At 38.1% G+C, this 27728-nt stretch overlaps 11 protein-coding genes and 1 pseudogene across 18 annotated transcripts in view; 2 read left to right on the top strand and 10 right to left on the bottom strand.

Moving 5' to 3' along the window:
* The window catches only part of LOC108112387 (protein GSKIP homolog), a 61268-nt gene extending 49664 nt beyond the window's left edge, over nt 1–11604 (top strand). Inside the window, exon 2 of the mRNA XM_017222228.1 lies at nt 8986–11604. Coding sequence (XP_017077717.1) covers nt 11128–11478 — 351 coding nt within the window. The 5' untranslated portion in view covers nt 8986–11127 and the 3' untranslated portion in view covers nt 11479–11604. The remainder of the gene's footprint in view (nt 1–8985) is intronic.
* Nucleotides 1–27728, top strand: part of LOC108112376 (uncharacterized transmembrane protein DDB_G0289901) — a 92360-nt gene that overhangs the window by 49698 nt on the left and 14934 nt on the right. The gene's annotated exons all lie outside the window — the stretch shown is intronic.
* On the bottom strand, nt 185–7034 carry LOC108112390. Its single transcript, XM_017222230.2, has one exon. It carries the CDS (start codon nt 2665–2667, stop codon nt 2434–2436), a length of 234 nt encoding a protein of 77 aa, XP_017077719.2. The 5' UTR covers nt 2668–7034; the 3' UTR covers nt 185–2433.
* Nucleotides 11694–16320, bottom strand: LOC108112384. Its single transcript, XM_017222225.2, has 3 exons — nt 15989–16320; nt 15788–15940; nt 11694–15727 (listed from the first exon to the last, which is right to left on the bottom strand). Exons 1-3 carry the CDS (start codon nt 16061–16063, stop codon nt 15383–15385), a joined length of 573 nt encoding a protein of 190 aa, XP_017077714.1. The 5' UTR covers nt 16064–16320; the 3' UTR covers nt 11694–15382.
* Nucleotides 16457–17340, bottom strand: LOC108112385. The gene is made up of 3 exons (XM_017222226.1): nt 17172–17340; nt 16953–17105; nt 16457–16892 (listed from the first exon to the last, which is right to left on the bottom strand). Exons 1-3 carry the CDS (start codon nt 17235–17237, stop codon nt 16554–16556), a joined length of 558 nt encoding a protein of 185 aa, XP_017077715.1. The 5' UTR covers nt 17238–17340; the 3' UTR covers nt 16457–16553.
* On the bottom strand, nt 17640–18981 carry LOC108112381. Its single transcript, XM_017222219.2, has 3 exons — nt 18287–18981; nt 18077–18229; nt 17640–18016 (listed from the first exon to the last, which is right to left on the bottom strand). The coding sequence occupies exons 1-3, from the start codon at nt 18455–18457 to the stop codon at nt 17672–17674; spliced, it is 669 nt and encodes a 222-aa protein (XP_017077708.1). The 5' UTR covers nt 18458–18981; the 3' UTR covers nt 17640–17671.
* Nucleotides 19051–20140, bottom strand: LOC108112379. Of its 3 annotated transcripts, none has more exons than XM_017222216.1 (3): nt 19740–20140; nt 19534–19695; nt 19051–19467 (listed from the first exon to the last, which is right to left on the bottom strand). In XM_017222216.1, exons 1-3 carry the CDS (start codon nt 19905–19907, stop codon nt 19123–19125), a joined length of 675 nt encoding a protein of 224 aa, XP_017077705.1. In that variant the 5' UTR covers nt 19908–20140; the 3' UTR covers nt 19051–19122. The 3 variants fall into 3 exon arrangements, with proteins under 3 accessions (XP_017077705.1, XP_017077706.1, XP_017077707.1); XM_017222217.2 differs by having other exon boundaries at nt 19087–19467; nt 19534–19686; XM_017222218.2 differs by having other exon boundaries at nt 19087–19467; nt 19534–19633.
* On the bottom strand, nt 20224–21042 carry LOC108112386. The gene is made up of 3 exons (XM_017222227.2): nt 20880–21042; nt 20672–20824; nt 20224–20609 (listed from the first exon to the last, which is right to left on the bottom strand). Exons 1-3 carry the CDS (start codon nt 20937–20939, stop codon nt 20265–20267), a joined length of 558 nt encoding a protein of 185 aa, XP_017077716.1. The 5' UTR covers nt 20940–21042; the 3' UTR covers nt 20224–20264.
* LOC121530526 lies at nt 21175–22144 on the bottom strand (annotated as a pseudogene).
* On the bottom strand, nt 22101–23157 carry LOC108112382. 3 transcript variants are annotated; one of them, XM_017222221.1, is made up of 4 exons: nt 23039–23050; nt 22779–22977; nt 22569–22730; nt 22101–22504 (listed from the first exon to the last, which is right to left on the bottom strand). In XM_017222221.1, the coding sequence occupies exons 2-4, from the start codon at nt 22845–22847 to the stop codon at nt 22160–22162; spliced, it is 576 nt and encodes a 191-aa protein (XP_017077710.1). In that variant the 5' UTR covers nt 22848–22977; nt 23039–23050; the 3' UTR covers nt 22101–22159. The 3 variants fall into 3 exon arrangements, with proteins under 3 accessions (XP_017077710.1, XP_017077709.1, XP_017077712.1); XM_017222220.1 differs by having other exon boundaries at nt 22779–23157; XM_017222223.1 differs by having other exon boundaries at nt 22569–22721; nt 22779–23157.
* LOC108112377 lies at nt 23384–26403 on the bottom strand. 4 transcript variants are annotated; one of them, XM_017222210.2, is made up of 4 exons: nt 25274–25689; nt 24279–25221; nt 24065–24226; nt 23384–24013 (listed from the first exon to the last, which is right to left on the bottom strand). In XM_017222210.2, exons 2-4 carry the CDS (start codon nt 24495–24497, stop codon nt 23669–23671), a joined length of 726 nt encoding a protein of 241 aa, XP_017077699.1. In that variant the 5' UTR covers nt 24498–25221; nt 25274–25689; the 3' UTR covers nt 23384–23668. The 4 variants fall into 4 exon arrangements, with proteins under 4 accessions (XP_017077699.1, XP_017077700.1, XP_017077702.1 ...); XM_017222212.1 differs by lacking the exons at nt 23384–24013; nt 24065–24226 and adding exons at nt 26119–26271; nt 26325–26403 and having other exon boundaries at nt 24631–25221; nt 25274–26051; XM_017222211.2 differs by having other exon boundaries at nt 24279–25689.
* LOC108112383 lies at nt 26804–27665 on the bottom strand. Its single transcript, XM_017222224.1, has 3 exons — nt 27449–27665; nt 27239–27391; nt 26804–27186 (listed from the first exon to the last, which is right to left on the bottom strand). Exons 1-3 carry the CDS (start codon nt 27524–27526, stop codon nt 26842–26844), a joined length of 576 nt encoding a protein of 191 aa, XP_017077713.1. The 5' UTR covers nt 27527–27665; the 3' UTR covers nt 26804–26841.

Below are 27728 nucleotides of genomic sequence, written 5' to 3'. Positions count from 1 at the left end.
TTTCATTTAATCGGTTTTCTTGATAACTCATTTTGGTTATTTTTGGGATTTTTTTGTTTGGATTTCCGACAATTTTGATGGATTTTATTGGAAAATGAAATGAAAATGTATACCTTCATGCAGTATTTTTGACTGTTTAATTGCAATTTTAATTAATGGAATATTATTTTTCTTCTCATTGCAGGTTGGTATTGAATTTCGCTGATTTATTATCAAAATTTAACATGAAAGGTGTGTAAGTTGTGACTAATTATGCTTCATAAACGTGATTAAGTCCTAATTATAGTTATTTAAAAGTTTATCTTAATAGTAATAGATAGAATAACCCTTCAGATAACCAAAAGTAGAATCAAATTACCCACTTTGATAGCCTTTTATAGCCTTTAACATTCCCCATTTGAAAAGCTACTTTCACCTTGACTGAGCAAACTGGCCAAAATGGAAGGGACAGAGCAGCGAGTGAGTCATTGAGATAAATAGCCAAGGCATTTGGCAAATTGAAATCAAATCGATACAGGCGAATCAAATTGAAGTCTTGCAGCGGCCAAAACACGAATAAAAACTTTGACTTGAAAGAGAGATAGAAAAGAAAGCAAAGAGGGAGGAGGAGGGGTATAAATCCGAAAGTGCGCCAAATGCAACTAAGCGATACATAATACCGAAAAGAAAACACAAATCCCAAACAAAATCCAACGATGCCTGCCAGATAAAAGATGATTGAATGCAACTGCCTGGCTGGCGCTGAATACCCTCTAAATCCCCCTCTACCCTCTCCTTTACCCTTCTTGCCTCTTGTCTGATTAACATAAATCGTGCTAGCTGCTGCTGCTGTTGCCGCTGCCCGACTATATCTTATTTCGATTTTTTTTCCTCGCCTTTGGTTTGTTTGGATTTTTGCAGTTTTTTATTCAGTTTTTTGTTAGTTTTGTTTTCTTTCTCTCAAATGAACTGCGGGCTTATGCAAAAGCTCAGATGGCAGAAAGGCAACAGCAGGAGCAGCAGCAACAGCAACAGCAGCAAAAATTGAATGGAAGCGAGCTGAAAAATAAAAAATAAATAAAAACGAAAGGCACCATCAAGGCATTGGGAATGAAATTCAAATGGGAGAAGGAAGGAGGCAGGAGCAGAAGTTTCAGCCAGGAGCTGGATGTGGCTACGGCTATGGCTGGGGGGAGATGTGGCATGGATAGGAGGCGGGCAGGAGCAACACATCAGTGCCTGCCTGCTGACTTTTATTGCAATCGCAGGTCTCGATTTTAGCGCAGGCTAAAACTTCGATTGAGGAGAAGCCAAAAACTTAACCCATTTGCACCTGAAAAGAGGCTACAAAGTGGATGTGAAAATGAAGTTGGAAAGGATTTTGCACTCTTATGAAGCTAATTATTCAGGAAATTAATTAATAAATTACTTCATGAAATGCTTTTTATGTAATTTACTGAAATGAAGAGATTTGCTTTTAAGACTTGTAATGCCATTTCTTGTCTCAATTGACATTATTTAGGCTTTAAGCTTTAAGATAGTTCAGATTTTCTCTACATAAACATAAAATGGCTTAAAAAATATTTAAGATAGAAGGTTTCTTCATATTTTTAAGAAACTTCTCCTTCTAACATGAAGTGCAACATTTTAAGAAACCACTAAGTAGTCGTCATAAAAGGAAAATAGGAAAAAGAGTTACGACCTTCCTTTTAATGACTTTTCAATAAAGTTATCAGCATTATGCAAACATCACAGTTTCCGCCCTAAAACTATAAGTGAAAGCAATTTCGTTGGCCACAATCTAGACTTCCTTTGTCCCAAAAAATCGAATCTTCTTTTTCTTGTTTTTTAAAGGCAATCAAAATTCGAAAACCGAGAAGGGTTAAACTTTTTGCTGGTGCTGCTGCTCCTGCTGATGAGCATGAGAATGATGTTGCTGTCGGGCTCCTCCTCACTGGCTTTCTTCTTCCTTTGGGTTCTCTCAGTTTTTTATCTTTTTGTTCAGTTTTTTTACGCTTTTTTTTTTTTTTTTTTTTTCCTTGCTTTGGCTTGAACTTCATTGTTGGCTCGCTTAAAATTCCAAACAGCAAATTGCAACTGCCAACAATTTCGAGGCTATCAGTGGCATAGCATCAGGCAACCACGTCGCTGGTGGCTGCTGCTGTTGCTCCTGCTGCTGCTGTTGCTGGTTGCTGCTTCTGCTGCTGGTGGAGATGCTGATGTTGCTCCTACCACTGGCAGTAATTTTATGCAAGATGCTATCTCAACACACCTCAACACGCCTGCCTGCCTGCCTGACTGGAAGAGAGGCAGAGAAATGCATGTAAGCCATTTCACTGGGTTCTGCTTCTTAGCCAATGTTGTTGCTGTTGCAAGTATGACAAACAGCCTGCTGCCGTCTTTTGAATGGAATTCAATTCCCATGCAGCAGGGGCAGCATCGAAACAGGCAACCCTAGACGTCGTCTCTCACATCTCGTGCCTTTTGTCTGCCTTTTATCTGCTGATGTTGCTGCTGCTTCTCGGCACAGCAGCAATACTTGTTTAGCTTGTTTGCCGCTGCCGCCGTTGCTGTCTCCCCTGCTGATGTTGCTGCTGCAGTTATTGCCATTGTATCTTGATGCCTTTCAAGTGCCAATTGTCCGACCGCCCCGAACCTTTTTTTTTTTTTTTTGCGAGACAAACTCATTGCTTATTTAATTTAAGGTGGGAATTTCAGCATTTTGCTGCCCCTTCTTTACTTTTGTGTCACGAGCGAACTTATTCAAATTGAGTTTGATAATAGTTGCTGCGACTGAGAGACGACTGCTACTGCTACTGCCGCTTCCATTCAAGTGTTAATTGTTGTCGGCACCCTCTGAGGAGATTTCGCTGTGTATTTAATAAATATTTGCACAGCAACAATAACCGACTGTCAAGTTTAATCAACAATGAGAACAACAGCTCTTTGCTATTTTATGGCCAACTCTGGCTCTGGTCTGGTTGTAATTCACGATTTCCTACTGTAATTGAAAAGATACCAAGACAAGTTGCTGCTGTTGCTGCTGCAGCAACATTTCAACCCAGTCGCGGCAGTGCATTAATTATTCATGAGTTGTCGCGCAGGCGACATTGCCACAACAGCAACAGCAACATCAGCATTAGCAACAGCAACATCAGCATTAGCAGCAGCAGCAGCAGCAGAAGCAACGACTTGGAGACAGCGGCAACATAATTATTCATGCGCGCTTATCGCCAGTAAGGTAGGCAACACCATTTTAACCACAAGCGGATTATAATTATCAACAGTTGCCATCAGAACTGACTGACGGACACATGGAGGCGCAGCAGTAGTAGTAGCAGCAACATGTTGCTGGCGGTGCACAATGCTTGGTTAATGACCATGATGATGATGATGATGATGAAGCCAAAAACGCGCAGCAGCAAATATAATTACATGGCCAACAACAAGACAGACAGCTGCTTTAATTGATGTTGATTGCTATCAACAACACTGCCACCGAGTTCTTCGGAGTCTTAGGTGAGACGCCTCTCTTACCTACCCTCCCCCCTACTCAATTGGAATTCTTTTGTCAGAGGTGGAAACCTTTCCAAAAAAAAAAAAAAAAAAGAGTGAGGAAGGCAAAAACAATGGAAAACAAAGTCTTTTATTGCATGTCAGCTTGGCATTAGGCGTAATCTTGGCCAAAACAACTAAATTAGCATTACTAAATTGTGCTGGGTTAATGACTAAATCGAAACGTAAGAGCTACGCCCATGATTTAACTTAAATGGAGAACAGCTTCTTTAAATCAAAAAAACTTTTTAATAAATCAGCTAAAATCTATACCAAAGTCATGCCAAATGTTAGAGAAACTAAACTCAATATGTAAAAAAAATTAAACAGAAATTTTTATTAATAATTTAAGCAGCTTTTCTTTCTAACCAATAAACCATTGTTTAGGGACAACTTAAAATTCATGGCCAATAAATAAAATTTATTACGAAAGTCAATAAAAAAATGTCATTAACCTTTACCCGTACGAAGATCAAAACACAAATCCATAATTTCCCAACAATTAAAATGCAAGACGAAAATCCATAAAGAAAAACGCCATTAAATGGAAATTAGTAAACAAGCTGCTTTCAGTTCAGCCAAAATTTCTTTTGGTCCGTAAACTTGGGTTTTTTTTTCTGGCAACCCCGCAAAATCTAATGGCCCATAAATTGGATTTATAATTTAGCTGCTGCAGCTAATGTTCACACATACATATATATTTAATGCTTTAATATACACATTTATTTTCCGGACCATTTGGGTTTATTACCCCAAAGCGGTAGTTAAGATATTTTTCGCGGTAATTGAAACTCCCGGCGATTGTCAAGGCAACTTTTTATATGCCACGTTTTTTCATTTTTCCTGCCTGTTCAGCAGAAGGTCCTGTGATGAATCAATCAAAACTTAATTTGCCACGGGTCGTCCCCAGTAAGCATTTAAATTTTAATTAACATTTTTGAATTGTACAAAAAGAGCATTTCCCCCGCTCGCCCTCTCCCTGTCCCATCACTCGCACACTCTCTTTCTCTTTCACTTGGTGTATTTATCCCGTAAAAATCTCCATTCAGGCCATCTCTTTTGCTCTTCGGAGTGGAGTTTTTGGAGAGCAAGAAGGAGAAAGACAGAAAGAGAGACAGAGAGAGAAGAGAGTGAGAGAGTCAACGAGCAGTGGCAGCCATGTTTGTTGTATGGCGCTCACTCATTAAAGCCTGGCTGTGCGACAGAGACAGCAACAGGCAGCTACAACTTTTGGCGCATGTTGAGCTGCGCATGCAAAAAAAGCAAAAAGGAAGAGGAAAAGGAAGGAGATTGGCAGGGGAATGGGAATGGGTGAAAAGGAGGAGGAGATGGAAGTAGTGGAGAAGGAGGTCGTAGAGAAGGAGAAGGTGATGGAGAAGCAGGTCGTAGAGAAGGAGGTGAATGGTGGAGTAGTACGTAAAGGAGACTGCGGGGGGGAATGGGAAACTTTTGCGACGCCTGCTGGCTTTTAGTTTGCCTTTTAAATGTTTAAACGATTAAGTCGAATTTTAATTTGGCCGCAAAGCATAACACGACTTTGCACACACATACTCTGGCTTGCTGGCTTATACATACGTGTGTAGATGTGTTTGTGTGCCCCCGGGTGCGGACCAAAAACTAACAGAAATGTAAAGCAGGCAATAAAGTGGCAACACGCTGACTTTGCCCATAAACTAACTAACCGAATCTGTTTTGGGGGCGTCTCTTTCTGCTGCTCGCGTTTTCCTCTTGTTTGCCTGTCCACTTAGAGATGGCAATGCCGACGATAAACGATAGACATGCAAATCAGTGGAGCCAGACCAGTGATTTATGCATGTTTGATTCAATCAAACGGAAACGTGAGATTAACAAAGAAAAACCATACTCAATAAATAAGCATATTTTAATTTGGCAAATAAATATCCAAGTTTCAAGTATTGTTTGCTATTTTTGGAATTGCCAATTGGTTATATTTACTAAGTTAAAGTAGAAAACAAAAGAAACTCAAAGACAAGTGTGGATATGAACAAAAATACAGACAGTAAGATAAATATAAAAAATACTTAGATTGTTAGTTTTTGAAAAGTTTACTTAAGGATGGAAATTCTGATGAACCATAAAGCTTTTAATGTTTAATTTAAACATTTTGTTGACATTTATTCTCTATTGTTATTAACATCAAAGCTTTGGAATATCATAATTTTTTTCATAATTTATTCGTATACCTCACCCCCTACTTAAGATCTTCATCTGCCCCTTGGGAGGCCTTTAGCTATCTGGCCAAGTGGTTGAATGAAATATAAACGAGTCTCCCTTTGGAGTCTTGTAGTTCGCAAAGTGGGAAGAAGCTGTAAGTACCTTTAGCATCCCAAAGATGACTCGTCGTTTTCCCTTTCTCTTTCGGATCCATCTCTGTGTTTTTCATGCCGCTGCTGCCGCCGCCCAGCGCCGACACTCATTAATGTTTAAAGTGTTTTATGATATGCATAATTGCTTGTTCAGATAATAAAGTTTTCTGCCCGACCATTGGCCATTGGCCACCCCCGTTTAGCTTTCGGCCCCTTGGGTCATTTGTCCATTCACTTAATTAAAATGCAAATGGAAATTCTTCAAATGGCTTGCAGTGCGACGGGAAAAGCCATGAGGAAAGTAAAATGCTGGAGAAAGGGAAACGTGCATACATATCTCATGTCTCTGTTGATGACAGGTTCCCTTTCGGCCTCTTCACCTCAAAATGTTTGTTGTCTTTATTTGTGTTTTTGGTTTGTAGGAGAATGAAAATTTTTAACATTTTTAGTTAGTAATTAAGTAAATAACTTTAAAAGTTATAAAACTAATCATTTCTAAAGACTTTTTACAATCTTAAAATGTATTTTTATCTTTAGTTCAAGAGTTTTTCTTGTTTTTCATGTACATATATTTGCCATGTATTTTTTATCAGTGTTCTTCTGTTTTTTTTGCGGAAGTTTTTCCCCCCTGTGCATTGTCTTTGTGGCTGTTGTATCTGTTGGTGTTGCCGACTGCTACCGAGTTTACGACGCGTGAACGGCAACAGCAACTCATCCAACAAAAGAAGAGGCGACAAAATCCTCTGCTTCTCTGCTCTCTCCTTCTCTCCTCTTCGAGGGGGAAAACGATCTTCGATGCTGCTTCTGCATTGTCAGCTTCTTGCTGCCTCTTGATTTTGTGTGTGTGTTTTTTTTTTATTATTGTACAAGCGTTTCCAGTGAATTTTTTGATGATATCTTTGAATGTTAACATTCACAAAAGCGTAAAAATTTTTGCCCCTCTTCGTTTTCAGCCCTCGCTGCCAGCGCTACTCTGCTCCGCTCCCCCTGCCGTTCTGGCATTAGTTTATATATCGGCTTTATGAGGCACTTTTTACTGCTCAACCTCTGCTCTGTGCGGACCCTTATCCCTATATGTGTGTGTGTGTGCTTGCGAGTGTGTGCGTTCGTTTGAGTATTAAGTGAAATTCTTTTGTGTCGACAAGCGAAAATAAAATTCACACACTGCCGAACGTGCCGCAGAGAAAAAGGGGAGAATAAGGTTTACAGAGAGAGAAAAATGTGTATTTATTATTATAATAGCTTTTCTGATACTTAAATGTTAAAAACTTAGATTTTTGGTTTTAGAAATACAAAAAAATCTTTAAATTTGCTATTTTTATTAGACTAATCATAAAAATGCTTAGAAAGTCAAAATATTAACCCCATAAAAATCTAAGAAATTCATTACTAACCCAAATATTTTCTCTCAGTGCCATGGCAAAGAGTGGTGGGGGGGTTAAAGACCGAGTCACACAATGGATTTTAGAGAGGGAAGGACGAAGGGTTGGCGGTTGTTTAACTGGCAACTGGGACTTGATGATGATGATGATGCCGCTTTTGCTCTGCACCTTTCCTCACCTCTTGCTTGTCTTCTTCCCTTGCCTTTGCCTACCTTACCTTGCCTTCCCTCTTTTTTTCGGATTTTTACCTGGCGGGCACAATCTCTCACACAATAACAACAACAAAAATCGGGAGGGTACTACAAAAAAAAAGGTGCAAAAGCAACAACAAAGGAACCGAAAACGAGCGACTGACGGAGTGAGAACAGCAACAACAACAACAACAACAACAACGAAATACACCCAATGACAAGCTGCTCGGCAATTTGACATAATTTATACGTCAAATTACTGCAAATTGATGCTAAATGGCTTCAAATTGAATTGACTGGCGCAGAAGAGGCAACAACAGCAAATTGTATGTGAAAAAAATACAGAAAAAAAAAGAGGCAACAACAAAATGTAGCGCCCTGGCGGCGAAAATGGCAGCAACAACAACCAACTATAGAAACAACGTAGCCAACTCACCGTGTCGAAAGTTGTTGTTGCTGCTGCTAATATTGTTGTTGTTGTTGTTGTTGTGCTTACTCAAACGAAAACATTTTGAATTTTCAACGTGGGGGCATCTCTTGTGTGTTGCTTGTTGGCGTTGTTGCTTGTGTTGCTATTGCTTTTCATGTTGCTGTTGCTGCTGCTGTTGTTGCTGATGTTGCTCTTGTTGCTTATGGTATAGCTAGTGTTGCTGGTGTAGCTAGTATTGCAGTTGTTGTTTATGTTGCATCTGTTGTTGTTGCTGCTGCTTCTTTTTTTGTTATTGTAGTTGATGTTTTTCATGTTGCTGCTAAAGGAATTCAAGTCGTTAATGTTGTTTCTGTTAATGTTGCTGCTGTTAATGTTGCTGTTGTTAATGTTGCTGTTTTCAATGTTGCTATTGTTAATGTTGCTGCTGTTAATGGTATGAGTTTCAAGTTCTCATTCTAGCTGTTTTTAGTGTTGCTTCTGTGTTGCTAATGTTGCTGTGGTTGCTGTTTGCCCTTAAAAGTTTAAGTAGCTGATACTCTTGATGTTGCTTTTGTTTTTGCGGTTAATAAGAGTTTTTCAAAGATTTTTTCAATCCCTAAGTTTGTCACTGGTTTTTTCTTTACCTTACACCTTATAGCTGCGGTTTAAGTTCGCTTCACCAGCTTTATTTTTGTCCTTGATGTTCCTTTTTATGCTTCACCCTGATTGCCACTGCTATAGCCACTAACCACATAAAGCTTGAACAAAAAAAAAACAACGAAAAACTTGGTTAAACTGAGCTGCAAGCTGAAGTAAGAGAGGTAAATTCCCTGTGGAAGGTGCGAAAATTTATCTTGACAGACAACTTTACCGGCACCCTTTTGGATTTTACTCCGGAGATTACCTGCCTTACCTGCCATTTCCCAGTGAACCTATTTTGGTAATAATAGGGGCAGGAAGAAGCGAAAATTACTCAGATATTCGCAAATTGGAAGCATCAAGAAAGGGGGGATATCGAAGAGGAAAAGTCACGACACATATAGGTTAAGAGTACGGATTAAGATTAACGGATTACTATTTATAAGTCTACCCATTTATTTACCTAAAATTCCAACTAATTTCCAATTTCCTTCTCTTTGCAGGTATGCAACTTTGTCTTTTGTCTTTAATTGGTTAAATGAGAAAACTCAGGAAATAGGTGGAAAAACATTTCAATTGTTAGCGTTGGCGGCACACACCCACTCAAAGCCTTTCACACCTCTTGAAAACGTAGCCAGCTAAAAATTGTGTAGGTAAAAGGCGAAAAATGAAAAGAAAAAACTCTTCCATTTCAGCGCGAAAAAAGAAAGCCATGAAAATGTGCAAAAAAAAAGTGCAACTGTCAACGGGACACAAAAAACTTTGTTGTTTACAATTTGCTTGTTGTTGTTGTTGTTGTTGCTTGCAACACTGTGCTGCGCGCGCCTGGAAAATATTGAATTCAATTTAAAGCGCAAGAGAGGCGTTCATAAATCTCCGACAATTGTATGAGCCAAAGAGGAGCGGCGATGGCGGGTAAAAAGGCCCCGCCGCCGGGCAGGGAATCGGTGAAAGAGTTAAGAGTCGGATTATGGTCATGCACCACCCTGCTGTTGCTGCCTGCCGGTCTACCCTTCCCTTACCCCTTCCCTTTTACCATCTCACATCCACTTATTGTCCACAGTCGCCTTCTCATCCGCTCACTCATTTATTCCTTTTGATTGCAGTCGTGCGAGGGAGATGAGGGCAGAGGGGAGATCGTAAACTGTCAGCGCAATTAAAATAAATTGAAACTGAACTTTCGCACACACAGTGAAAAAATTGTATATTAAATGAGATATATAAATAAATTCTTTATTAAGAATATTTCCTAAAAAAGTTGCTTAGTTCTTTTAGTAAAATTATAAAAGTACTTCCCAAACTTATGGTACTTCTACAACCTATAGTACTTCTAAAACTTAAAGTAACTATAAAACTGTAACTCAATATAATATCCTTTCAAATCGCTCTCAAACCTATCTAAATCCATTTCCCATTTAATAATCAGTTTTTTTTCTACAAACTAAACAAACTAAAATAAATAATTTATTTTCCTCTATGTGAAAATGAAATTTAACACAAATTTTCCCGCCCAGCTGTCGCATAATTCATCAACTATTTAGCCGGCAACAGAAGGAAAATTGAAGAAAAATTTGCGTGTGTGTGTGTGTCGCAAAAAACTTTTTCATTTTTAGCATCTTGATTGTTTGTGCGAGAGAGGGAGTGCTGAGGAGAGTAGGGGAAGGAGCAGTTGGAAGAGATTGAAGCTGAGTGTAGGAACTTTTTAGCCTGGTAGCCGGGTAGCCAGAAAACGGTTTTGCCTGCCATGGCCATGGGCAACTAAATGAACGTTCCACACAGTCTTTGGTCTTCAGTTTTCAGTTTTGCAGTCCGCTGTCTTTTAGTCTGAAGTCCGTCCGTCCCTTACGGTCCATTCCGTCCGCGCGGATATAACCCAACTCTCACCCCTTGCCACTGTGCCTGCCCTTCTCTTTCTGTTCGCTTACCTTCCTTCTCAGCTCGTATCTCAAATTGTTCAACTTCATCAGCAGAAAAAAAAAGTAAGGGAAAAAGATGCTGCTGCCGTGGATTGTGGATATGCACTGAGAGAAATTTTCTAGTCTTTATAGCCAACTTAAAACTGTATAAAAAAAACTTTTAAACTAAAATCTCTGAAGTTGATATCACTTTTAAAACGAACTTTTTGCCTTGAGATATATCCTTTTTTCCTGTGTACCAAATCACACCAAGTCAGGCCATACCCCTCCTTATCCCCTTACATATATCCTCTCCTGGCCCCGTCTCCTTACTCCTCATTCGATTGTCATGAGTCTGGAGTTGGAGGAGACTCTTTGCCTTTGTCCTTTTTGTTTTCCAACGGCGGCAGGCAACATCAGGAGACTAAGACCCCGAGGACCCAGAGGCACTTGAGCTTGGTTTCTGAGTTGAGGAAGTCAAGGGAGAATATAAGTGGATGGATCGGGCAAGGAGGTGAAGAAGGGTGGAAGTAGAGGAGCCGCATGAGGAGTTAAGCGGATGCAAAATACTGAAAAAATTTCTTGAAAATGAGAAGGGTGCATCGGGGATTCGATATTCTTAATGCTCCTCAGCTTAATAGGTTGTACAAAATATACAAACTGATTTCGTTTTGGGTTAGTTTGAAGTTAAGAAATCGTAAACCTTAGCTTGTTAAGTCAAAATTTCCCATATAGAAGAAGCCTACCGAAATGGCTCTCGTCCAGAGGGACGAAAACGACTTTCATGCCCTTCGCGAGGCTCAGATGATGGTGGACACATGTCAGGATTTTGCTGACCACTTGATATTGGCCGAATACCTGCCCCATTGCTGTTCGGTGGCCTACATCAATATACGCACCTTGGAGCAGGTCGCCTGGTGCGTGGAACTAAGTTGCGTTGGCTATCGCATCGTGGCCTATGACTTTGATATGGTGGCCGATGATGTGGCCAATTGTGACACCATCTATGAGACTGCTCATCAATTGCTGGCCGGGATTAGTCCATTGTATGGTGAGAAATATGGCTTTGGACGAGAGCCTTTAAAGACCAGCAAGGAGTAGGGGCGTGGCATGTGAAGAATTTTTCTGCTAATTGCTAATTGCCGCCCCAAAAAGTGATAATTAAGCGTTTTGCAGGTAAATGACTTGATTGCAATAATAAAGCCAAAGGCAGGCTGGTGAGCTGGATTCGGGGTCTGGCTATTTGATTAATTGCTGCCAAGTGAGTACAGATGGGAGGAGTAGAAGGAGGGGGAGATCTGGCGCAGAAGTAGAAGCAGGTTGCCAGTTGATTGACTCAACTTGGCACTCTTCGAACCTTTTGTAGCGAAAAAAAAAGTTAACAAGTTTTTGTGCCGTTCCACTTGACTGCCGTCGAAGGAGGCGAATGAAGATGCAGACTTGGAGTTGGAGTTACAAGCTCTAAGCTTCGAACACTGAACACCCCAGACCCAGCCCCAGCCCCAACCCCAGTCCCAGTCTAGAGCAACTCAAAGCCTCTCCAGCTCTTCACTTGTATTCCTCATTTTGGCCGGGCACCAAGCCAACTAAGGTTTTTTATCTAGTTGAGTCCATCTAGTCGCTTTTCCGTCCGTCCCACGGGTGTCTGCCGTGGACAACTCACAGATACATACAGGCTTACAGTTGGGGCTGGCAAACATACAGATGAACAAACGCAGTTACAGTGGGCTGTCGATAAAGAGGACTACTTGGGTTTATGGGTTAAACTAAGTTGGGGAAATTGAACGGATTTTCTAACAAAATAACCAAAAATTAACAAATTTGTAACTTTTTTTGTAAACTATTATTAGTTTACTTTAGCCAATCTCCACTGTAGTTGAGCGAACGCATTTGCTTTGGCGTCCGTATCGGCCATGTCTATCTGAGCCGGCTCTCCACTTGTCTATGCTCGTATATTTGTCCATTGAAGCATGCAATTGATTGCTGCAACGGCAACGGCAACAGCAGTGGCAGCAGCAGCAGCAGCATTATCCCCTTCCACTGTTTTAGCTGCCCCCCCTTTGGAACCTATCTGTCCCTCTCTCTCTCTCTTTGCCTGCCTTCCCTCCTCATCCACTGCGCTTTAATTGCCTTTTCATTGCAGCCCGTCGGCCTTTTGACTCAGTAGATCCAGCAGCCCCTCGTTTGGCCCCTCTTCTGGCCCCTATCTCTCTCTCTCTGTGTGTGTGTGTGTAATTTGTGGTTGTTGTTCTCTGTTAATGCATTACATGAATTTTAACAAGCTTTGCATTCTGACTGACTATCCCCCTCCTGTCACCTCCCCCTTTTGTGTTTGTTTATTGCTGCCGCCGCATCTCTCTCTGTGAATGCAGACATAATTTAACCTTTGCCTGCCCACAGTCTAATGCATTTCATTTCGCAAATTTTCTATCAATGAGCATTGCAAATTGCTGGAGAGTTTTCCATAGATCTTAGCTTTTTAATTAGTTGCAAATACGGAAATGTTAGCCATAAACTAAGCTAGTTAGCATAATTAACTAGTTGAATTAGAGCATATATCACTTAATCAGAAGGTTGTTTCTTTTTTTTAAACAAGTTCCATTTGGTTTTTAAATAAGTTAAGTGATGTCGTTGAAAGGCTATAATAATAAACACCAAATGGCGATTAAAAATAACGCTTAAAATGATTATTCCGGTTATTTGGGGAATATTTGTTATGTATATAAAGTATATATATAGTCATGAAGCTTGTTTAAAACTTTACAAATAATCAATAAGAGGGATTAAAATAATTAACAATCTTTGCCCGGCAATCGAAATAATTAGCTGGCCTTGTTTGATTCACTCTACCGGTGTCCCTAGGCATTATCTGGGTAAATCGCGCAATCAAATTCCAAAAACACAAATGAAAACAAGTCAGAAATTAGAGCTTAAGACACTTAAAGAAAATCTGGGAAGGATATATTAAATATTTCAAGAAAATTGTGAAAAGTTTCCTTTTCCAATCTGACCTTATGATGAATTTTTTAAGGGTTTTATTAGTATAACCTTTTTAGATTTATAAAATATTAAGAAATATATTAAGATAAGAAACCGTCAGATGAAAAACTTTGATATTTTTATATTACTTTATAATATTCTCTGAAAAAGTAGCCATTTTCCAAGCCCCATCACCAAGTTATTAACCTTTTTAAAGATAGCCAAACACTAAGATAGCTTTATCTTTGATACTAACTAACTTAACTGAATAAATCAAATAAAAATAATAATAGTTTTCTCTCAGTGCACCACTCCCTGCAGTTTCCATGGCAAGTGCAACGTTTTTCCGTGTTAGTCCAACTAATTGGCTGCGTTTTTGGTTAATTAGCGGCACTAGCAGCTAAAACTAACCATGGCAACGTTGAAAATGAAATCTCTTTGCTGTCGCACACGCGCTTTTATTGCCACTCAAATTGGCAGCTAAACTTTGGCAGCAAAAAGCAACAATAACAACAACAAAGATAATATCAACAGGCAACAACCACAAAAGCAACTTGCAACCGTCGAACTGCCAACAACAACGACAACGACAACTATTTTGTCTGCATTAAAACGTTGTAATTATTTTATGCCAGATAACAATTTGATATTGTCAATGCCGCAAAATGTTCAAACCGCCAACAGATGGGACAATCGCGGGTTTCGTATGTATAAGTATGTTTGTGTGAGTTAGATGGATGGTGGCTAAATGCAAATTGGTTGTTGCTTGTTTTAGTATTGCCTCTGTATGCTAATCAGGGTGAGCCACCACCGCTTTTCGTTGCAACAAAATTAATTGGCTTTTTAAACGCTGTTTTGATCCGAATCGTCTCGTTTGTGAGGGAAAATTTACAATTTTACACAAGATTAAGCTTTTGAAAAGCATATTAAATGTGATAGGTGCTTGATTTTATATATTTTTATTATTTAATGTAATTAATTTGGTTAAATGTTATTTTAGAGAATTTTTAGGATGTACTTTGGACAAGTTTTTGGAGATTAAAGACTTGACTGAATATTTTTTATAAAGAAAATAAACTAACTTGAAGGTTTAAGTACTAAAATCATTTCAAATAGTTTTCAATAATATGGAGAAATTACATATTCTGAATCTTAATTAATTCATAAAGTATATTTTTTTTTAAATCTTTGATTAATAAAGATCTGTGATTTTATCACAGCGATTTCCATGCAACTGTGGTTCACTCTAAATAAAAAGCTAAACCAGCCAACAAGGGGAGCAGCCTGAAAATGGGGAAAACACAGCTAACAGCAGCAGCGGCCAAAAGAGTTTATAGTGAAGAAGGGGGGTAAGAGGGGAGGAGCAGAGTTTGCTGCTGTCATCAGTTGACAGCCGGCAGCAGCGTCGCCTTCGTCGTTGTAGCTTTTAACAATTTGCAATAAATTAGCCGAGGCAACTGTGGCAGAGTTTTCACTTGAAATGCAACTCGAATTGCATTTTCCAAAGGGGGGGAGAAAACGAGGGGAAAGTACACAGGAAAAAGTTAGGAGATCTCACTTTGAGATACTTAAACTTTATAGATACAATTTAAGAAAGATATTTAATAGAAAGATATTTTTTTCCCTCAACTTTGTGACTTATTTTAAGCCCTAATTTCTCTCAGTGCCAGCTACACTTTGTGCAATTTTTCCCTCGCCTTTCCTTCACCCTCTGACTATCCTACCACAAACTCTGTGTTTTTTTTTTTCACTCTTGCCACAACAGTTTCCAAACATGTCTTGCCAATTTCACACTCCAACTGCCTGCCTGGTCGACGTCAGCTGGCTTTAAGCGATTTCTACCTGGCCAGGTTCATTTTGTCCCTCCCCGCTGAGTCCGGCGAATTTTTATGACGTTCGTTTCTTTGCAGCCAGAATTTGGCTCACAAACACACCTTGGGAATGCCGAAAAAGCAAAAACAGTTGGCTAAAAGAGTACAGAAAATAGAAAAAGGAAATTGCTAGAATTTTTAATAGATCAAAAAATTTAGAAAAATTTTGTTTTGATACGAAGAGTGGCCGAAACATTGACCTCCACAGTTGGTTGGGCGTTGATGATGGCTTCACCTCTATAGAAGCCCTCGGCCACAATATCCGGTAATCCCTGACCATTCAGAGTGCAGCGATTGAAAGTGAAGGTCATTTTTGGCCAGGGCGGTACATAGCCAGAATCATAAACTGGCATATCGGTGCAATTTCCCAGATTTGGTCTCAGCATGTCCTTGTAGAAGGTGTCGATGTAGTCCGTAAACTTCTGCTGGGGAATGGACCAAGGAGTCATTTTGTAGTCAGCCTCGTCACCGGAATGGCTACTCAAAATTCGCATTTCCACCTGGCATTAGTTAAATATTTAATAGAGATTTTTAATACATTTTTTTTTATTATATTTTACCATCACACTATCCTCCATATCAATGTTCCAGAAAAATGTCCCAGAAAAGCCAAATTCGGATCTGGAAATGCGCTCAATTCGCAGATCCATGTCCATGGCACTAGGGTTTGTGGTTGTACCGCCTATTGACAGGGGCGTGGCTTCCCAATTGGGCTAAAAAAATATATATTTAAATGTGTAACATATATTTTTCCAACTTACTTTTGCTGAACAGCCATCGTAAAGGTACACAAGAATACTTAAAAATAAAAGCAATGAAACGCAAAATGAAAACATTTCCAAATAAATTGAATATTGGCCCCTAACCAACTTCTTGTTTATATAGTCGGCAGACCTGGATTAATTTTTGTTAAAAAATATTTGCACGAAAACTTTGTGTTTTAGTCGTTTACATTTTAACATTATTGTTAACAGTAACGTGATTTAAATTAAGGTAAATCATGTCAAAGTTATCGGAAATTTCTAATCGACACGAAAGAAAGCCAGAATGTGGTTTTTCATGTTTGTTAAACTATTTTAATTGATGTTTTTTTGCTTGTTTGAATTACAAAGTAAAGATATAAATTAAGTATATGAAATAATAAATTAATTAAATATTTAATATTAACCATTTACAGAAGGCAAAAAAACTAAGTTAAAAGTAAAATTCAAAAATAAAACATAAAATCCTAATTTTGAAAAACCAATTTATTTCGAATTTTATCATTATTTAGTTTACGTTTATTTAACATTATAATAAATCAATTAAAAAGAAGATTAACAGGATCTAAATAACCTTGTGTGTGACCTTGACAATCAGGGTGAAGCCCCATTCGACCTGTCCGGACATTTTATAAATTAATTTGAAAAATCCCTCCGGTGCGATTTCCGGTAATCCTTCGCCATTGGCCACACATTTGTCCAGTTTATAGACATTCCTTGGCCATGGAGGTTCAAATTCGCCCTCGAATTGGATCATATTAGAACAATGGCCCACATTCTTGATGAAGGCATCCTTGTAGAAGCCATTTAGATATTCGAAGAAGGGCTGTTTGGGTATAGACCAGGGCATCATTTTGTAGTCCTCCTCATCGCCAGATGAGCAATGATAGACATCGGCTTCAACCTGATTGATATTAGATTTTAGTTCAAGGAAAATGATTAGATATTTATTATAAATATATACCATAGTATCCTTATCCACATCGTAGTTCCAGTCTAAGGTCATGGAAAATGCATACTCGCTGCGACCCAGGCGATCGACTTTTGTGGAAATCTTTAAAAGACTTTCATCTGAGGTATAGGATGTCAAGGATACAGGCTCATACTCCCAGTTGCGCTGGCAAATGTACAAAATTACAAAATTAGAAAATCCTTGTAATTTTTGTAGATAATCCTGACATACTCCACCGAAGCAACCTTGGATCAGAATCGCACCGAGAAAGATTAAAAAAGCGCAACGCGAAATCATTTAGCCAAAAAATGAACTTGAATCGAGTGAGAGATCGGTTGGTGTTTATATAGCAAACTATATGGTTGCATGGCATGGTTACGTCTGCAACTTGTTTAAGTTACATAACCCACTTGTTAAATTTTTTGGTTAACATGTTAAACGTCAGGACTAACATGCCAAAATCATGTTCAGTTTGATAGATTGTGGTTTGTGATTAGAAGATTAGAAGGTCTAAAGATAAGAATAAAGAGATTTAAAAAAAAGTAGCAGAAAAATATTTAAAACAAAGTAAAATGACAGATTATGATAGATCAGAGGAACTTCATTTTAAACTTCCCTTAACAAGATATAAAAAACATTACTAATAAAGACCCCAAAACCTCCTTTCAAACACAGAGTTTTAAGCAAGAAAAAAAAAAGATATATATATTTTTAACTTAACAATATTATTACTAAAACATTCTCGTAGTTACTTTAGCAATTACCGTAGCATTCCATGTGGGCTGTTCTGGTCCATAGCATTTCAATATGATCTTATAGTATCCCTGTGGTATCATATCCGGCAAACCATCGCCATCGATCACACATTTATTGCCAATATAAGTCATTTTTGGCATTGGAGGCTGGAATTGACCCTCAAATTGTGGTACATTAGAACAGTGCTTGAAGTTCTTCATGGAAACCTCCTTATAATAGGTATTCATGTGGTCATAAAGAGATTGACTGGGAATGGCCCAAGGAAGGAGTTTGTAATCGCTCTCCTCACCAGAAGAACTTCGAAGTACTATGCCTTCCACCTGGATATAGTTAAACATAATCTTTATTGATATTTAAACAGGATGTTGGTATAGACCTACCATAGTTTTATCTGTCGTATCATAGTTCCATTCGATCCTGCCAGTTACTCCATAGACTCCACGTGAAACCCGCTCAATTTTGACATCAATTTTCATTAGCTCGTCATCCGAAGAGTAGGTGGTGATCGATAACGGTTCGTAGTCCCATTTGCGCTGTTTTTATTATTTAAAATTAAAATATAATTATTCAGACTAAAACTCTAGACTTACAGCTGTTCCATAGCTCAGTAGGACTCCCAACCAGATTCCAGCTAGTAAGCTCCAGGAAAACATATTAAACTGTGTACGGTCATGCCTTGCTTTATGTTTATATAGCCAGTATAATGATGTAACAATCAGCATATGACACGACATTGTTGCTATATTTGTACATTTATACATTTTAATTAGTTAACTATGGAATAATCTACAGCAGGGTTACTCAAATTCTTCTTACTCACACAAATACAAGAAAGGGTGCACATATTTAGTGATGTTTTTGTGTTGGCTTCCAGCTGTGAGCACTGAGAGAAAAAAATCATCACTTATTTTAATGACTCGTCAATTGCGAAAGAAACTCCAAAGGGGAAACAGAAGTTATAAGGATTGATTTCCAGTGCAAGTGTCTGAGGATGATCGAAGAGGAAACGAGAAAAAATTGTATTGAAGTTGGCGTCGGAATGAGGGCGAAAGAGGAAGACGAAAAATTGTTGGTGGAATAGCAAAGAGTTCGAGGATGATGCAGGAGAAAAACAAGAACAAATTATATTGCAGTTGGCGACGAAGTGAGGCGGAAAGAGGAAAACAAAAAATTGTTAGTGTAATACCGCCGCAAGCGCGCATAGCTTATAGGCAAGCAAGTTCATATGCTGCGAGCATGGGGACTCAAAGCAATGTTGAGAATCTCCTTTTCACAGCTTTAATATGAAGTTTCTTTTAGAAATATTAAAAGTTTCGTGGAGACCTGTTCCTTCTGCCTTAAAAAAAAATAACAATTTTAAGATATTTATAAAGTAAAATATAGATTTGTGTTTTTAGGCTTGCATTTATATGTCATGTATGTATATTTAAAACATTTTTGTTGTTATTTTAACTACAATAATTATGCTCCATGATGGCTGATCTGGTCCAAAACAATTGAATATGACCTTGTAGAAACCGGGAGGTGCCATGTCCGGTAATCCTTCGCCTTCGATTTCGCAATTTTGAGCAGTATACGTTTTCTTTGGGAATGGTGGTTCAAATTTACCCTCGAACTGAGGAGCATCAGAACATTTGCCAATACTCTTGATGATCACATCCTTGTAGAAAGTATTCATATAATCGTAGAAGGTTTGCTTGGGAGCTGCCCAAGGGAGGAGCTTATAATCGCTCTCTTCCCCAAAAGTACTTCGGTAGACAATAGCCTCTATCTAAAGTAGATTTTGCTTTTTTATATATACATATCAAACTATTTACTAACATATGTATTAACTCACCATAGTTTCCTCAGTAGTATCGTAGTTCCAAAAGAGCACGCCTGATATATTAAACACTCCGCGACCGATTCGATGGAGTTTGGGCTCAAAATGCAATAGGCTGGGATCCGACGTAGTTGAGGTGATAGAAATGGGCTCATAGTCCCATTTTCGCTTAGAAAACTATTTCTGTTGATAAAAATATTAGATATAAATACAAGACTTACAAATGCTCCTCCACAGCCATGAAACAGCAGCACAGCCAACAGAACTGAGAAGAATATATTAAAGCGGAAAATCATTTGGGTTAATATTAAACTGGATACTTGAATGCTGCTCCTTTGGCTTATATAGCCAACAGAAACGGATAGATAAAGTGCATTATTGCACGACATTATAATCGGGCTGTGTAAATTTGGATTTACATTTATATTATCTCATGATTATGGTCTAAAAATCAGAGAATTTGTTTGGTTTATGATCTTTTAATCCAATTTATTGGGTATTTCCCTCATATAGCCAACAGAAACTGATAGATAAAGTGCATTCTTGCACGACATTATAATCGGTCTATGTAAAATATATCATCTCACGACATGACATGGATATTTGAAGGTCATGGATGCATGAGATTAGTTTTTAACCCACTATTTTAAGAGGAAACTTAATAGAAATTTTCCCTAAAAATCAGTAAAATATAAAACAAGAGTCTATACTATATGATATTTAAGATTTCATTTCTTGTTATACATTCATAACATTTGTGCTGTTATTTTAAAAATTGCAACGAAGCTCCATGAGGGCTGATCTGGTCCAGTGCAGTTGAATATAACCTTATAGAAACCCGAAGGTACCATGTCCGGGAATCCTTCGCCTTTGATTACGCAATCTTCACCGATATACGTATTTTTTGGAAAGGGTGGCTCAAAGTCACCCTCGAACTGCGGTATATTGGAACAAGAGGCAAAGTTCTTCATAATCAGCTCCTTGTAGTGGGTGTTCATATAATCGTTGAAAGGCTGCTTAGGAACTGACCAAGGAAGGAGCTTATAGTCGCCCTCATCACCGGTAGGGCTTCGAAAGACAGAGGCCTCCATCTAAACGAGATTTTTGGTTATTATATTGAACCTTTATAGTTATCTAAAATATATAAACTCACCGTGGTTTCATCAGTGGTATCGTAATTAAACAGGACCTCGCATGACATTTTAAACTCTCCGCGACCGACTCGAGCGACATTTGTGGCAAAATTCATGAGGCTGGCATCCGAAGTGGTTGAGGTGATCGAAATAGGTTCATAGTCCCATTTTCGCTGAGAAAAACTTTTCATTAAAAAACCAATTTGGGATTATAAATTCAACGCTTACCGCTGCTCCACAGCCATAGATCAGCAGGACACCCGACAAAACTGAGTAGTGGAAAGACATTTGGTTAATGTTAAACTGGTTGATCTAGCCCGATTTGACTTTGGCTTATATAGCCACCAGAAACTAATGGATAGAGTGCAAACCTGCACGATATTATAATCAAGCTATGTAAATTTAGGTTTACATTTATATCATCTCATGATCAGTGTCATCCGAATGCATGATCTCTTAATGCAATTAGGTATTTCGTACACTTTTGACATATTGCGTAAACTTTGGATTCAAATTTGTATCCTTCCGTAGACAGCCCAGCCCTGACAGCCCAGTGTCATGGAAAACCCATATTTCCTGCGTCTTTGGAAAGAATGCCAAGAATATTGGCTGATATGGCATCAGATGTAAAAGGAATAATCTTAAAACCCCCAAAAACCCTATAATGCGAGTTTTAAGCAAGAAAAAAAGAAATATAGAGATGACCTGTAAAACATTCCGTAGCATTCTATGTGGGCTGCTCTGGTCCAGAGCATTTTATAAAGACCTTGTAGTATCCCTGTGGAATCAGAACAGGTAAACCATCGCCATCGATCATACATTTATTGGCCCTTAAATTGTGGAATATTCGAGCAGATCTTGAAGGTCTTCATAACAACATCCTTGTAATAGGTATTCATGTAGTCGTTAAGGGTTTGTCTGGGAATGGCCCAAGGGAGGAGTTTGTAATCGCTCTCCTCACCGGAAGAGGACAATGATTCCACTCGGACGTGCCACTTACTGCATAAACTATGCGTTTAATTCGTTCAATTTTAACTTCGAGTTTTATAAGCTTCTCATCGGAAGAGTAGGTGGTGATAATAGGAGTTCGTAGTCCCAAGTCCGCTGAATAATTTATTAAATTATAATAGACTTATTTTGGCTATTAAACTCTGGTCTTACTGCTGCTATATAGCTAAGAAGGACTGCTAACCAGATTCCAGCAAGTGAGCTTCGGAAAAACATATTAAATTGTCTATTTATATGGCTCGCTTTGCGGCTTTATAGATAATTTAATGATTTAATAATCCAAATTTTGGCACGACATTGTTGTCAGACTAGGGAAGCCTGATTTTTTACATTGTAATTAAATAAATCTCTGAAGCGTTTAAATTAATCACGTTATTAAAAAAACTTAAATCAAAACAGATGTGTGATATTTGAAGTGAAATCGATATTCTTTGGTTAAGATTATAGGAATTAATCCAAGTGACAACTTAGTGACCGACTTGCATTTTTATTTCAATCATTTAAAACATTTTTGGTGTTACTTTAATAACTCCAACGAAACTCCAAGTGGGCTGATCTGGTCCAGAGCAATTGAATATAAATTTGTAGAAACCCGAAGGCATCACTTCCGGCAGTCCTTCTCCATCAATAATGCAATTGCGACCGATATATGTATCCTTTGGAAGTGGAGGTTTAAACTTCCCCTCGAACTGTGGAATATTGGAGCAAGAGCCAAAGTTTTTTACAACGGCTTGCTTGTAGTAGGTATTTAGATATTCGTAGAGGGTTTGTCTGGGAATTGAGAAAGGCAGAAGCTTGTATTCGCTCTCATCCCCGTTAAAGCTTCGATAGGTAGCGGCCTCTACCTGAAAATATTGGATTTTATTTTTGATTATATAGAGATTTTATATGGTTATTATACAGATTCACCATGGTTTCCTCGCTCGTATCGTAATTCCAAACCATCTCCCCTGACCAATCAAACACTCCACGACCCACTCGAACGATTCTGCTGTCAAATTTCCAAAGGCTTTCATCCGTAGTATATGTTTGGATTGACACTGGTTCGTATTCCCATTGGCGCTTGAAAAACTATTAATTATTAATTATTAATTAAACATACATAAATTTTAGTCTTACTCCTGCTCCACAGCCATAGATCAGTAGAACACCCACTAGTAAAGAAATGGTTAAGAGTCGAGTAATCATTTGACAAAAATTGAACTGAAGTGCTAGGTCGCTTCACATTTGGCTTATATAGCCATCAGAAACTATTATACAAAGCTGCACGATATTGTTATGATGTTATATAACTTTGATATACATTTACATTTTACATCTGAAAGTCATTGGATTATTGGGTAAAAAAGTCTTGATTATGATCTTGTAATGTAGCAAACCTATGCTCTGAGCGCTCCGCTCATTTGTTTTTTTTAAATGCTCGCTGCATATGGGCATGCTAGTCCAAAATCTTTAAGAGATCGCGGCAATATTACACTAACAATTTTTTGACTTTTTCTTTTCCACCTCATACCGTCGCCAACTGCAATTTAATTTGTTTTTGTTTTCTCCCTGGATCGTCCTCGAACTCCTTGCTATTCCATCAACAATTTTTCGTTTTCCTCTTTCCGCCTCATTCCGTCGCCAACTTCAATACAATTTGTTCTTGTTTCCTCTTCGATCATCCCCGAACACTTGCACTGTAATTTCTTTCTTATAACTTCTGTTTACATTTTGGAGTTTATTTCGCAGTGGCCCCTTTGGTGCGTCAATAGAATGAGTGAGGAATTGGTTAGCGAAAAAAAGTGTTTTACTTTCTCTCAGTGCACAGTTGAAAACCAACACAAAAACGTCACTAAATATGTGCACATTTTCTTGTGTTTGTGTTAGTAAATGCTATGCCGGAAGACGATTTTGAGCACCACTGTTGTAAGGCATATTATTAGGTATTTAGAACATATTTAACATACATACATACATATTACGGTTTTGACCACAACATTGAGTTACATTTTATACATTTAAAACATTCAAAACATGTTTGGTGTAATTTTAAGAATTGCCACAAAGCTCCAAGTGGGCTGATCCGGTCCAGAGCAATTGAATATAACTTTGTAGAATCCCGAAGGCAATACTTCCGGCAATCCTTCGCCATCGATAGCGCAATTGCGACCGATATAAGTTTTTCTTGGGATTGGTGGCTCAAATTTACCCTTGAATTGCGGAATATTGGAGCAAGATCCGAAGTTTTTTACAATCGCATACTTGTAGTATGTATTAAGATAATCGTATAGGGTTTGCCTTGGAATTGAGAAAGGGAGAAGCTTGTAGCCGCTCTCTTCCCCGGTAGGGCTTCGATAGGCAGAGGCCTCAACCTGAAGATTAAATATTTTCATAAAGAAATTTAGGTTATTATATAGACTCACCATGGTTTCCTCACTCGTATCGTAATTCCACAGGGCCTCGCCTGACCATTCGAATACTCCGCGTCCCACTCGAACGATTCTGCTGTCACAGTTGAAACGACTTTGATCGGAAGTATATATCTTTATAGAAATAGGTTCATAATCCCATTTGCGTTTAAAAAGCTAAATAATATTTTTATTAAAGTAGTGAAGGGATATAAGTAGAGGAACTTACTCCTGCTCCACAGCCATAGATCAAAATAACACCCAACAAAACCGAAAGGGTTGAGCACTGGGAAATCATTTGTCCAAAATTAAACTGTAGATTTAGAATGAGTCGCATTTGGTTTATATAGCTACCAGAAATTGATAGATTAAGTGCAAAGCTATGTCGTGCAGCTATCAGGTTGTATAATTTTGATTTACATTTAAAACATGTCAAAGTAATGGTCATTTGAAGGTCATCGGAATATAGGGAAAGAAGTGGTTGCGTATAAGCCAGGAAAATGTCTTTAATTTATAGAAAATGTTGTATCCTTCCTTATCCTTCCCTATAATGCGAGTTTTAATCAAGTATAAACCAAATATATTTTCCTGATTTGCATTTTTATTTCAATCAATTAAAACATTTTTGGTGTTACTTTAATAACAGCAACAAAGCTCCAAATGGGCTGATTCGGTCCAGAGCAATTGAATATAATTTTGTAGAATCCCGAAGGCAATACTTCCGGCAATCCTTCGCCATCGATAGCGCAATTGCGACCGCTATAGGTATTCCTTGGAACTGGTGACTCAAATTTACCCTTGAATTGCGGAATATTAGAGCAAGATCCGAAGTTCTTTACAATCGCATACTTGTAGTATGTATTAATATAGTCATAAAGGGTTTGCCTGGGAATTGATAAAGGGAGAAGCTTATAGTTGCTTTCTTCCCCGGTAGAACTTCGATAGGAAGCGGCCTCTACCTGAATATATTGGTTTTTTACATAGAACTTTAAACTATCATAAAGGCGCACCATGGTTTCCTCACTCGTATCGTAGTTCCACAGGGTATCGCCTGACCATTCGAACTCTCCGCGTCCCACTCGATCGATTCTGAGGTCACTGTAGAAACGGCTTGCATCGGAAGTATATGTTTTGATCGAAATGGGTTCATAATCCCATTTGCGTTTGAAAAGCTAAAAGATATTTTTATTAAAGTAGTTTAGGAATATAAGTAGAGATACTCACTCCTGCTCCACAGTCATAGATCATTAGAACACCCAACAAAACCGAAAGGGTTGAGCACCGGGAAATCATGTGGCCAAAATTAAACTGGATATTGTAAAAAGAATCGCATTTGGCTTATATAGCTAACAAAAACTGATAGATAAAGTGCAAAGCAGCACGACATTGTAATCAAGTTATATAATTTTGATGATTTACATTTACATTGTTTCATAATAATGTGACCATTATCTGAAGGTCATGAGAATATTGCGTAAAAATAATGCCCGTAACTTTAAATTTGTAATATTTTATTTATCGATCTATAAAATAATGAAACTTCTTGATTTACCCAAGTAACAGCTTAGAGAAATACGAGTAATTTCTTATTAAAATCATGACTTTTAATATATTATTTAGAATTTTTAGAAAAGTTATTGGATTAGAATAAAACCTAGAATAACGTTTTACTTGTAATCCTAGCGATGAACGTGCAACCCCACGTTGGTTGATCCTTTCCAGTAACAGTTAATACCATCTTGTAGAATCCTGAAGGAGCGAATTCCGGTAGTCCATCGGCTTCGAGTTTACATTTGTCAAGCTTATATGTGTTCTGTGGCCAGGGAAATTGAAATTTTCCCTTAAAACGCGGAAAATTGGTACAATCGCCCAGGGTTTTAAGAATCACTTCCTTGTAGGAAGTACTGGCGTAATCAGAGAAGGACTGCTTAGGGATGGCCCAGGGTAGCAGTTTGTAGTCACTCTCATCGCCGTTAGGACTGCGATAGCCAAGGGCTTCCACCTGGAAAATGTATATATATATATATATATATAGAAAGAGTATTTTATATATTAAAATGATGATCTACCGTCGTTTCCTCATTCACTTCATATTTCCACTCCAAAATAGCAGAGAATCCATAATTGGATCGACCCGCTCGATCGATTTTCGCATCAAACGTCATCCTGCTCTCATCAGAAGAATATCCCACAAAGGATATAGGTTCGTAGTCCCATGTTCGCTGAAGGGTTTATAAATATTACTATATATAATATGTATATATATCAATCTTACTGCTGCCTTGGCCAAATGTATAAATAAAAGCAGAATCCCGATATTAATTGGGAAAAAGAGGAGACCAGAGGTTCCCATGTCTTTTAATATGTAACTGATACATTTTATTAAATTCCAGTCTTTTATATACCCTTTATTACATCATCAGAGTAACCGTATCTGACGTATATGACATGTCTGTATGCTATTCATTAAGTAATTAATAGATTAATAGATATGAACCAAATCCAACCAAAAAACTCAACAAATTTAAACGATTGCCCATTCATTCCCGAATCAGAAGCTGCAACATCTGCATTTTTTCCACTGTCAAACTCATTAGATCCGAGATCCACAAAGAGAAAAGTCTTGTAACGAGTGATCAATATATATTATATAATATATAATTTATTTCCAGTAATAGCTTAAGGAACTACGAATAATTTCTTGTTAAAATTCTGACTTTAAATATTTTATTTAAGCTTTTTACTAATACCATTTCAAAAATGTTATTAAATATATAAAAATATTGCAATGCCTAGAACATTTTATTTGTCAGCTTAAAGATGGCCGTGACACCCCACGATGGCTGTCCCTTGCCAAAAGTGGTGAATACAATCTTGTAGAATCCTGGAGGAGCGTATTCCGGTAATCCATCACCATCAATCTGACACTTGTCAAGCTTGTAGGTGTCCTTTGGCCAAGGAGGCTGAAATTTTCCCTCAAATTGTGGCAGATTTGAGCAGCCGCCGAGGTTTTTAACAATCACATCTTTGTAATAGGTATTAAGGTAATCATAGAAGGGCTGTTTAGGGATGGTCCAGGGTAACAGTTTGTAGTCACTCTCCTCACCGTTTGTACTGCGATAGGCAACGGCTTCTACCTGGGAAAGATATAGAATATGGGGTATATAAAATCTTTAATAGATGATCTACCATGGTTTCTTCGCTGGCATCATATTTCCATTCCAAGTTTCCCGATATTCCCCATTCAGATCGCCCCATTCGATCGACTTTCGTTTCAAACTTTAGCTGGCTCTCATCAGAAGAAAAGCCCACAAAGGATATAGGTTCATAGTCCCATTTTCGCTAAAGGAGAATATAATATTATATAGTATATTATTATATATATATGACCAATCTTACTGCTGCCTTTGCCAAATGGATATATAGCATTAAAATCCCGATTTTAGTTGAGGTTAAAAGAAGACCTGAGCTTGCCATGTCGCTTGCAATTGCAATTGATACATTTTATGAATTACAAGTTGTTTTATATAGTCAAATCATATAATCTGAATAGCTTTATCTCACGGATTTATCATGTTTGAAAGTTATTCACTAAGTAATTAAAATATTTTCAAATCAATCAGCAATTTGAAACGATGTTAAACATTCGTTTCTGTAAAACCAACAAGCCCTTGTTGAT

Source organism: Drosophila eugracilis, unplaced genomic scaffold (assembly GCF_018153835.1).
Source record: "Drosophila eugracilis isolate 14026-0451.02 unplaced genomic scaffold, ASM1815383v1 contig_90, whole genome shotgun sequence".
NCBI classification, from domain to species: Eukaryota; Metazoa; Arthropoda; class Insecta; order Diptera; family Drosophilidae; genus Drosophila; species Drosophila eugracilis.
This window is presented reverse-complemented; position numbering and strand designations above follow the sequence as displayed.